This window comes from Perca fluviatilis, chromosome 8, assembly GCF_010015445.1.
Source record: "Perca fluviatilis chromosome 8, GENO_Pfluv_1.0, whole genome shotgun sequence".
NCBI classification, from domain to species: domain Eukaryota; kingdom Metazoa; phylum Chordata; class Actinopteri; order Perciformes; family Percidae; genus Perca; species Perca fluviatilis.
In genome coordinates this window covers 34,581,545-34,593,959 of record NC_053119.1, presented here as the reverse complement: position 1 = coordinate 34,593,959, position 12,415 = coordinate 34,581,545, and the positions used below count along the sequence as shown (strand labels likewise).

At 43.0% G+C, this 12,415-nt stretch overlaps 1 protein-coding gene across 2 annotated transcripts in view; it reads right to left on the bottom strand.

Moving 5' to 3' along the window:
* Window positions 1-2,160: 2,160 nt before the first annotated feature.
* cpne2 (copine II) overlaps window positions 2,161-12,415 on the bottom strand; it is a 66,789-nt gene continuing 56,534 nt past the window's right edge. For both annotated transcript variants that reach the window (XM_039808015.1, XM_039808016.1), the window contains exons 15-16: window positions 7,822-8,058; window positions 2,161-2,644 (exon numbers count right to left, since the gene is read on the bottom strand). In XM_039808015.1, coding sequence (XP_039663949.1) covers window positions 2,537-2,644; window positions 7,822-8,058 — 345 coding nt within the window. In that variant the 3' untranslated portion in view covers window positions 2,161-2,536. The remainder of the gene's footprint in view (window positions 2,645-7,821; window positions 8,059-12,415) is intronic.

Genomic DNA, 12,415 nt, shown 5'->3' with positions numbered 1-12,415 from the left:
CCTAGGCCCGTCAGGCCCACCCATAACACCGTGCCTGCGTTACAGTAGTAGACCCACGTACGCAGAGCGCTGCATTTTACTCCTACGTGTTTCCTGATACCAAAATATACTAGACCTAAGGAGGTGTATCTGAAGGTCCTCCCATTTCACAACATGGCATCATAAACCTACATGTCCTCTTTCTTAAGCCAAGTGGCGTTTTATCTGTACGCATTTTGAGCTATCCGCGTGGATGTCTACGCTCTATACAACGGACGTAAACATACACGCCACATGTTGGGCTTAGGGAAACAAGAAAGCGACGGTCGAGTTTAGGAAACGTGACACGCGATCCCCGGTCTCCTGGGTGAAAGTCCTGAGTTTTACCGATCCAACACCTCGACCAACATCCCTACGCGGATTTTACTCGCTACGGCGTAAATTCACTCAATCGCAAGGTAATGTAAGTCAATGGAGGCCAAACGGCGTCGATAAACCCGCTACGTCTTTGTAACACGCCAATAATGGCATACAAATTGGCGTGTCATACATAAGCCATTTCATGAGATCAGTCTGCATTTCAGATTCTTTGTACAGTCAACATCCTTCTGCCTATCACTCCAGGAGAGTGGTTCACCTCTATAGACCTCAGGGACTCCTACTTTTAAATTCGTATTCACCCAGAACAGAAAGTTTCTCAGCTTAGCCTTTTTAAGGTCAAGCATATCAGGTAGTTGCTATCCTACTGTTAGGCCTGTCCCTTGCTTCTTGCATTTTCACAAGATGCATGAGGGCAGCCTCAACATCACCAGGTCTGAGGGGAGTAAAGATGTACCTCTTCCTCAACGACTGGCTTGTCTGCACCTCCTCATTCCAGGAGGTAGAACCGAGAACATCCAAAGTCCTCGTTCTCGTGGGCATGTCGGTGAATCGGGGAAAAGCTTGCTTTATCTAACACAGCCGACCACCTTCAGCGGCACATTTCTGGATTACATCTCAATGCGGCGCACCCGACTGTGGAGCAGGTGGAGAGGATTCAGGGCCCTCTGGTAGTGCAGGTGATTTGGGATCGGTACGGGGAAGCCCAGGTAGGTACCTATTCCCCTCAGAGTTCACAACTTATGGTCCCTTGTAGGGATGTCACGATACCAGGCAATTTGTTATGGTCGTTGAGGCGTGCTGCTCTTATATCCACAGAGACACAGGACATGTGACATTTCCTTCAGTTTATTAACCTGAGTGTGGACATAGACACAACTTTATAAAATGAATAGCAACACATTTAGTACAAAGATTCACAGCAATACACATAGTAGGATAATTACACAAATCAGCACTGCATAAAAAGTACATTAGAAACATGTCAGAAACATTGGCTTATCAGAACATGAACGGCGTCGTATAAATATACATTCGATATATATGCATATCAGAAACTCCTCTTCTGCTTCCAATCATTCAAACTCTGACAGTAACCGTCTTCTTTGACAGGTCTTTCTTTGCCATGTAACACTTTCTTTCCTTTCGGCAGAATTTCATTAAAATATTTACAAAATCTGATACATAATTAAAAAAAAACTAAAACGTGCGGTTTGTGATCAACAGCATCAGTTTGTAAACAGTGAGTAGATATTGGCAACATGCAGGATGAACTGAATTCATAAGAAATACAAGGATTTTGCAAAATCTAGCAAAATGGCTCCGTATTTAACAGCCTAATACAGTTCACACACAGTATCCCACATCGATCTTGGGTTAGTGCTACAGCTGCCACTAAGGCCTCACCCTCCTCTGGTTCTGTTCTCTTGAATCAAATCAGCATAGTGGAGCATCAAAACCCACCTTCTGAGATGGCCGGTGATCAAAACGTCAAAATTAAAAGCCTTCCGCCCCCTCTGACGCCGGAGCAGGGGTGAAGAAATAGTGCTCTGTTCAGGCTCAGTCTGAGTCTGCCACACATGAGCACAAAAGCAAACAGCCTTCATCTGATCTGCTACCTGAAAAGGATCCATACGACAACGGGACAGGATTCATCCACTGATATACAGTATTTCAGCTTAGAAGGGACTTTACACCAAGGAGTTGTATCCATCACATGGTATCAATCACAAGACACACATGCAAAAAGCAACAAAAAAACTACATCCTGATAAATCTGGATATTTTTCATTTCTCAAAAAAAAAAAAAAAGGCCAGTGTTTTACCTGCATATTCATATATATCCATATCATTTTCACACACCTGCCATCACTGTAGACATGCAAGGTTCTTTACACATCATTATTATCGTTCTCAAGCTTTAAGAAACAGGAAAAATCACTTCTGATGGATTCGCACTGGATACTGACAAAACATTCTCTAACCAGTAACAGCTTTGCAAATATAATGGCAGGGATAGCTTCAATGTTTTATTTTTTTTTTTGATTTTTTTTTTGTCCACAACTCATGGTTGTTCACAGCTGATATACACACTTTCCTTCTGTCTTGTTTGCCGTAAACAGGAAGAGAGGCTTTGATGAGCTATTGTACAGCGTGTGGGCTCTCGTCTTTGGCCGTCTCACTTCGGCGTTGTGTTGGTGGGCGGTAGATTCCGCTGTTTAAAGTACTGGGTGACCTGCTGAGGCAGCTCGGCCAGGACAGACTTGGCGAGTGTCTCCTTGGGTGCCTGAGAGAGAAAGGGAGCAAGAGAGCACATTTATTTCTACAAAAACACGGAACAAAATGAAGGATGAAAAAAGGTAAGACTACTGGTGATTGAAGTGTACGTATGCCCAAAAGCCAAAAATGGCGTACGGCAAAAAAAAAATAATTCAGATTTATAAAACTAACGCATACGCACATCTGTAAGCAATGTTCCCTTTATAAATCACAGACTACCCACAAGTGTGCGTACGTGAATCAGCCTCTTATCCTGCCCTGTACACGCCCATATTTAATGGTCAATGCAAAGCACCTCGTGAATGCTGATCAGTATGTTAATGACCCTGGCAATTCTTTTGTTACACCGAGTCATGACCACTTGTGGGGAAAAAGCTAAAAACTTCTCAGACGCTGGTGAATTGCTACAAATTGAATTATAAATTCGACCTGTTCTCGTACAGTGTAGGGAAACCTGATCTATAGACTACCATATATTAATAATACCGTCCAAAACGGCAGGCATTATGGCACTCAGGGACAGCTTATATATACCAGACCTATATGATAAGATTTAACAGAACTATAGGCCTATATTATAAACAAGCCTTAGTGATAAAGTTGAAGATTATATATAATATTTATATATAACACTTAGCTGTCTGACATTTCCCTCTGGAAACAGCCAGTTGCCCCCGGAGTGGCGAGAACCTGTATTTGGACCGGGATGGCACGTTTCCTGCGCATTGCCCTACTGGACCCAATTCAGTACATAGATCCAAGAGCTTTAGGGAATTTAAATCGACATATTAACCAGTCATCATCATGGTCCCTGAAGTCTCTTTTTCTCCTGATTCTTCCATTGGCGTAGTCCTCCTGCAGGGCCAGCAGTGCCATCATGCAGCATTACGCACGAGTTTACTGCAGAATTTATGTTTACGACATATTGTGATTGTTAACACTTTGCCAAAATCACAGCATCAACTAGTGGTATCCCCCACCCCGAGATACAATTTGAAGACGAAAGTCTAATAGGGAAACACACTTTTCTTCATGGAGGTTTTGTCACGAACAGTATTGTTCGGATCGAAAACGAGGACATTAAGTGTAACGATTGCATGAGAGCTGAACGGCTGTATTTCCAGACTTTGACATTTGATGATATATGCACAGTATTAAAGACAGATATTTAGTTATTTACACTGTGTTCTGCACTTATCTAATTGTAGGGTATTTGATGCTATCCTGTATTCCATGCAGTCGGGCCATCTCCTCCTCCTGCGCTCCGCAGCAGACAATGTAACAGCGAGACAGCGCCGATTAAACATTAATAACACATTTTTATTAAATTAAAAATTGGATTTTACAAGGTGTTTATGGAATAAGTATCACTCACTACAAGCGCAAATAGCACTGCTGGATTTAATCTTCATGGTAATGTGGATGATATGGATTGAAGAAATGTGCGTGAGGCATCAATACTTGACAAGTCATCATTCTTCCCACGTTTACTTTCTGCAGTCTGACTTCAGTTCACCACGTCACCATCCGCGTCGCCAATTCCCATTGTCACCAAAATGTGCGTACGCATGGGTCCGAGTTCGCGTGGAGGACTGCACATTCTCCCTTGAAGTTTGTTTTTTATAAATCACAACCTTTGCGTGGGAAGTTGCGTATGCACATTTTCAGCCCCGTTTTGTGGTACGCCACGTTTATTAATGAGACCCCTGGTATCTGCACGTCCAGTGCACCAGTGCTGGCTGATGGTTGCATATGGTTGTGGGATGTTTATGGACACTCCTTTCCACATATGTTTGTGTACTGTTGGTCTTTTTTTCTTTATATCCAATGAGAGGACTGGCAGCTGTTGGTGGACCTGGAGCAGCAACCCCAACCACATTGTGACCACCAACTTAAGACCAGATGCTGTTCTCTTATCTGAGTCCACCAAAGAAGTGGTTCTGTTGGAGCTACCGGTCCCTTGGGAAGAACGCCTGGAAGAGGCCTTTGAAAGGAAGCTCGCCAAACACGAGGGACTGGTCGGCGAGTGTCGACAAGCCGGATGGAGAGCAAGTTGTCTCCCAATAGAGGTCGGAAGCAGGGGCTTTGCAGCCCGATCCCTGTTCAGAGCCTTGAGTGTGTTAGGCATCGATGGAGTGAGGAGCCATCCACAATACCACCGACGCGGCAGAGAAAGCCTCAAGATGGCTATGGCTCAAGAGCGGAGATCCATGAGGGTCAAAGTAGCTAGATTCGCCAACTGGACACAAGCTGGGGTCTGATCAGCCTCAGCTGGGTCGCCTGGATGAGGGTGTATGATGTTGAAAGACCCGAAACACCCAATGATTCCAGGAACGTCACTGAAGATGTGTCCAGTAGCATCAGTAGATGTATTTGCACAACATATTGTAATTTGGGTATTGTTTTATGATCAGATTATTTATTTTTACTGTCATTTTTTTTTTTTAGATTGTTTTTATTTCCTTTTTTTTGTGCTGTAATCAGGGTGTCATTGAAAAAGAGAGCTTGCTCTCAACGGCCCTCCCTGAATGAATAAAGGTTATAATAATAATAATAATAATTTCTCCATCTTCCTCTTTGTTATGTCTGTTGCTGTCTCTCACCCTCCCACCAATAAACTGGAACGAAGCCAGCAAATGCTGTGTTCCACCCACCACAGAGGAAGTCAGCTCGCCCACCTCCAGCCCACACACACACACACACACGCACACACACACACACACAATATATAAGAATATATAATAATGAACAAAAATGCACTAAGTGAGTCCTGTGTGTATGGACACTCACGTCAAACCTGTATGTATGCTCATCAACACGCACGTGTCTCTGTCCAGTCTGAGACAACCAGGCAGCTCTCTCTTCATCAAGCAGAGCCTGGATGTGTGCTGTGTGTGAGCAGCTACAGTCTGAGTAGCAGCAGGCGAATTGAATAACACATTCACATTCAGACAGAATGACATCATGTCATAGGTAAAGCCTCCACCGCGGAACTGAGATGGAGTCAAAGTGCCACTGCAGATCACATCAGCAAGTCCAAACATTAGCTCAAGTGGCATCTCGGCAAATGGTGACTGAAAGACGTCAAACTTCACCGGGAGCTGTTTGGCTGTTAAACTTTGTGGATGACTCACCAGAAACTCGCGTCTATGTAAAGAGACATATTTTGTTCTAACTATTCATGTTTCAACACAGTTCCACTGAGGACATTCCACAGCTGGAAATTAACATAGTCAAGTACTTCACTAGAGTAACGTTTTTGAAATGCTCACTCACAGGGCAAAAGTGTTTTTAATTGCATGGCGTGTGTTATATTATTTTGCATGGTTTTATTTGCATGTTTTAAGTTGGTTGTTTTTATTGTGTAGTTTTTCAACAGTATAGCTTTTTCACACCCACCGTGGAAGCCAGTAATTAACCCAACGAGCAGCAGGTGTACACACAGGACCATTTAGTAGCAGGTGTGGAGCTGAGAGACAAGAGAGAACCAGAGCACGAGGAGAGAGACAACAGGAGAAACAGATGGAAAAGAACCCGGTGGCGTGGAGCTCTGACGGGGGACGAGGGGACCCGGGAAGCAGCACCACGCCTGCCCGTGGTCCGAGGTGAGGACCAGGTGCGTGTAGTCTCGCATTGCTAGACCTTCCTTCATGGCGCCGCGGTGGAGGGTCTGGCGAGTCTACACAGCATTCCGGGATGGAAGAGAAACGTGCTCTGGTTTATTGGCATTTCTTTACACCAATCACAATCGTCATGGGCGGTGCTAAGCGCGGGACTGAGCAACAGTGCCGCTGCAAAATAGCATCTGGAAGGAACTTGTTTCGGTGGAACGTGTACAAAGGTTGTTTTAGTCGTGCAACAGAAAACTCAGATTGGGCAGCTGTCTAGATTTACCCTGCAGAGATCTGAGGAGAAGTTAACCATAGTCCTCAGAAATCCACCGGAGTTTAAAATGACAAATGACAAAACACAAAGGAAGCTGACGGACATCCGGCGGAATGTCCTGCGGCACCTAAACAAGGCCAGCCAGAGGTGACACCTTGGTGGCAGGAGGAAAAGCACAGAGACACATGGTGCATCTCACTTTCCTTAAATTGCATCCCCGGCTCCTCGACTCGTGGCAGTCAGCATCTGAGATTGCCGGCTGGTGGAGTTCCCTGGGCGAGTGCTTTGAGGACAATCGGACAAGCTGGGAAGAGTGTAGCGGCATCGGAAGGAGCGCCGCAGGCAAGAGTAGGGCAAGAGACATGGAACAGCAGAGGGGTGTCATTGCGATTTTATAACTGAAGCAACATCCTTGTCTCTTAATCCCAGGCTGCAGCCATTGGCAGGACATGGGATGTCGCCAGAACTATGAATCAGTCCCTCCAGAAAAATGCGATTTCAGGCGATTTCCATGCAAAATATTCGGGGCTTGCATGATTTCATAATCCCCGCATTTTCGTTGCAAAAAAGTCACATATATCTTGAAAAATGTTGCGTTTACTTCACACAAGAGCAGCCATTTTCCCCTGTTGCCATGGGAACATTATGAAGTGACGTAATTACGCAACGTTAACATCATCGAAAAGGCAGGGTGTTGGGGGAATCACTTTTTTTTCTCTTTTTCATCAAACCGCAGTTTTTGCAAGTTCCTGCAATTTTTGCAAGTTCCCGCAATTTCATCACATAAAATTGCATAAATATCCTGCATATTCCATCGCATTTTTGAGAAAATGTGCCGCATAATCAAGGATTTTTGTCCGCAACAATCAAAAAAAAAAACTCTGCATTTTTCTGGAAGGACTGATAAATATACCGTATATGAATACATTTACTGTAAAGTCTTAACCTTGGTTTGTGTTTTATAACTCCGCTCACCCCTGATTTTAAGAACCTGTGCAGCCTTTTTACAGATTGCTAGGCTCTTTTAATCTAGGTGGCGTTGTTGCCATTTCTACTTTATTTTATTGTTTTATATTTTCAATTTTAATTTGCCACACTCATACTTGAGTTTACTCATCGGATTTTTGTAGCTGCTGGTTTTTAGGAACAACATTTGGAAGTCAACGACTTAACGTACTTGACACCAATCTACATTCTTAATTGTCCTGTTACAGTCAACGTACAACTTGAAGCAGATCTCTATTTCTTTTCTTTGAGTGCATGCAGGTTCCATGTCATTCCACTGAGACCGATACTCACATTTCGGAAATCCCTGAAAGGGACAAACTGCACAATGTCCCGAACAGCCTCCTCTCCTGTGTTGGACCTTAAAACGCTGGCGTCTCCATCTAAGAACTCCATGGCAGCGAAGTCTGCGTTGCCCACGCCAATAATGATGATAGACATGGGTAGCTTAGACGCCTGTACGATGGCATCACGCGTCTCGTCCATATCGCTGATGACACCGTCCGTTATAATGAGGAGAGTGAAGTACTGCTGCAGAGGGGAAAAGGGATGGTGGAATGGAAGTTATAGAGAGAGAAATGATGGAAATGAGAAATCCCATTTTCATGTGATGTCACTGCTAAATCTTGAATCTCTTCCAAAGTCACTTGAACAGAAATCTGCATCAAGAAAGAAGACTGAGACAATCAGTTATAATCATTATGATTATGCTGTCAATAATGCTAAGCAAAGTGACATAATGTTGTGGAGGCGGACAAGGAGGGCTAGAACAAAGACCGAGACCAGGGAGAAATGAAAAAAAAAAAAAAGGACATTTCAGAGAGTGTTAGGTGTGACAGTGAAAAGGAGACAGGAAATAATTTAAGAAGAGGGAGACAGAGAGCTGGATGACAACATGGAAAACAGAATGAAAGCTTTTCTGCATCGCAGCAAGTTGGGCTCCATTCATATAACAGAGCACACCATCTGTCCCAGGAAAAAAATGGTGGAAGAAAACAAGAAGAATAAAAAGAATCCACAGATGAACAAGGGGAATAGATGAAAAACGAAAGGAAGAACAAATGGTGAATAATTTGCAGTGAATCAGAAGGAAAAGCATCAGGTCCTGTAGCAGTTGGAATCCATACGTGTTGAAGTTTCTTGTTGGATTTTTAACCATATTGAATGCATAAAGGGCACACAGAAATGTGTATCTGTATAAAGTGGAAGATACGTTTCATGGCCAGGTCTGGAGATGGACTGTGCAGACAAATGGCACTCATCCTGTCTCTTCTTATTCTTAATTTACAAAAAAACAAATTCACAAAGGTAAAAAAACAAAAAACAAATAAACTATGGTGTTAGAAAAGAGCGAAATACTGTAATACTGTAAACCCAGTGCTTTGCAAGTGGTATTAGCAAAGCATTAGGGTGAAGATGTAAAGCACAACATATCTGCCACAGAAATATGTAAAAGACCATGTGCAGCCAGCCAGTCTGCATCACCCTAAAGGTTAAATTAGCAAATTATGAGTAAACTGTACATTGTTTATACAGTACATTTTATATATATATATATATATATATATATATATATATATACACACACACACACACACACACACACACACACACACACACACACACACACACACACACACACACACACACACCAAAGACATTTAGGTGACAAAACCATCCAAACTCACACAAGAAACTCCTCAAACTGCAGCAGCTGAGGGGACAATCATTAGACATGAAACATTTCCAGTGAGGTTACATGTTTAGACAAGCTACTTTGTTTTTGTTATTTTTAATTATAATTAGATATGAAACATCTAACAATCTTAATGACAAACACATCAACCAATTTGAGATAAAAATTCTACAAAGCTGTGAAATCTAGTCGTAATGCATAAAGTACATCCTACCATCTTACTGCGCATACACAAATAAATACAAACACGCACAGACAAACAGACACACCTACACACGCACGCGCACACACTCACACACAGACACACTATTGGGCCAATTTTTTGAGCATTAACACAATGATGAAACAAATCAGGTTCCATTCAGTGCAAACAGTCAAAACAAACTGGGGAAACACCAGAGGCCTGTACCACGGGGTGAGATTAGTGGGTTAGCCAACATGGTAATATATGCTGTCCTGAGCAAGTTAACTTCAGATGTTCAGATCAAAACGTGTCAAAAACCTGCCTACAGACCAATCACATCACAAAATAGATTTTTACTCAGACAGGATTGTGACATACAATTTTGAGTTTACAAAAAAATGATGAGTAAGTGTAAGGGGAAAGTAGTTTTTATAGACTGATATGAGCTGAGAATCACCTCAAAAACTTAAAAATTGGTTTGTTTCATAGTTTAGTCAGATACTTATGCCAAGGAATTGACCATTTATGGCAAAATGGTTGTACAGTTAGATTTGGTGGAAAAGGCAAAAAAGAGAGCTAATCCCCCAACGCATACAATACATGAACAATAAATAAAAACAATAAATCAACAACATGAACTACCACGTAAGGAGGTTGGGGTGGTGATGGGAGCTGCAGCAGCAAACGGCGTAGGCATGAGCGGGATCTATAGAGTAAACCATGAAAGTGTTGGGTTATAATTACTGCGCTATAAACCTCCATGGATATTATTGGACGTTACTAGCCACATGTCTGTAAGTGTAAATAAGCCAATCATTGTAAAACATATTGATATTGATCATCCAATACAACTGTGACTTCACTTATGCCAAGGAACTGACCATTTATAGCAAAGGCACAGAGGCACACACACACACACACACACAGTGCTCATTAGAGAATCATTATCACACATACAGACAGGGTCACTTACACACTGGGACACGCACAAACTGCACTGGCCTGCAGCCTGTGCATGTGTGTGTGTGTGTAAGTATGTCGGTAATAGGAGTGTGTTCTTACAGTCTGCAGTTGCAGGTTCTTTTGATATCTAAAGGAACAGGAACACTGAGGCAGAGCAACAGCCGATCTGTACAGCCTACAACCCCACACACACACACACACACAGGGAGGGCTCTGAAGCCTGTCTCTTTAATGTGCTAACAGCAGCGCTCATTAGAGAATCATTATCACACATACAGACAGGGTCGCTTACACACTGGGACACGCACAAACTGCACTGGCCTGCAGCCTGTGTGTGTGTGTTTGCGTGTGTGTGTGTGTGTGTGTGTAAGTATGTCGGTAACAGGAGTGTGTTCTTACACAGTCTGCAGTCGCAGGTTCTCTTATTATCTAAAGGAACAGGAACATTGAGGCAGAGCAACAGCCGATCTGTGCAGCCTACAACCTACACACCCACTTACCCCCCCCACACGCACACACACACACACACATACACATACCACACAAACCAGTCTAACTACTACCCCAGTATGTGGTCCACACTTCTGCTGCAGCTGTCACATCTCATTGTCTGTCACTCCTTCCTATGTTCCACCCCTGTTTGAACTCCCTGTAATATAAAACAAGAAAATGGCCTGCAACCAAAGGATTCTGGCACACAACACACAGACGAGTACAATCCTTTGTGTATTTTGCTCGTGTATTTGTTCTCCAGAGGGTGACAAGATACAATTAGGGACAAAAAGCACCATGGGAGCATAATGATACCCAGCTACTGCACTCTCTCCAGATTTAGGCAGGCAACAATCCACTGGATACATACAAGACGGGGACATCTACCTACCATTTGTTGAACATTTGTAAATCTGAAGCTCCTGTGAGGTGTCACACATTTGTAATTTCTTTTGTATGAATGACCCCAGTGGGAACATGATGTTGAGCTTCACGGGTAATGTAACCCGAGTCTTGCTGCCCTACAGACGTCAGCAACATGTGCGAGACCTCTGATTTTGTGCTTCAAACTCATCTAGTTGAAAATGCAGTGTAATCACGCAGTCCAACATGAAAAAAGACATTGAAACAGACTGAACCATGGACAGGGATAAACGTCTTCCATCTGCACAGCCTATTTTTATTTTTTTTAAAGGATTGTTGTTTTTGTTTTTTTTATAAAATGACCTGTTTTTTTTTGCATTGCTAGCTCTGAATTAGAAACATGCAATTGGAAATTAAAATAGATTAAAGCTGCTGTAGGTAAGATTGTGAAGCCCTAGGACTTTGCCAACAAATTTGAACATCGACAACTTCTCAGTCCCTTCCCTGCTGCAGCCCAAACCGTCTCCTAAGCCCCTCCCACACAAGGGAGTTTGACAGAACTGCCGGCATGTCAGACAACATTTTCAATAACTAAACACTAACACAATGTTAACTTTACTCACCAACAGTAAAACGATGCTAACTAGCAGGCTAGCGTTAGCCATTTCAGCATCATATCAGACCGACCACTGTGCAAACATTAATATTATCCTCACCAACCTAGCTTTGTGGACTTTTGACTACTAATAACCAAGTGAAAGATAAATCATTCATGGTAATTCTGTTACCTGTTGAGAAGAAATGTGGCTACATCGGCATCGTTCTTAAGATCTTTAAAATCCCGGAGCTCACGCCACCTCTGAAAAGCCACTTCAATATTCACCTGAGTTTTGGGAAACCTTTCTGCAGCACGTGTGCGGGGAAGGGGGAGGGGAGGGGAGAACCCTATTATATGCGTGTGCGTGCATGAGCAGTGATTGACAGGCAGATAGACACCGCATGTGGCCCTGATTGGAGAAAATCAACCGGGAGCGGTGGAATTTTGCCATTCGCACTACAGGCTGTAGGTGGTGCCAGAGGAGCTGGATTTTTTTTATATTACATAATTCATGTAGTCCTACTGGAACATAGGGTCCAGTTTCAGCAAATATGACAGAAAGTTAGTTTTATAAGACTTACCTACTGCATCT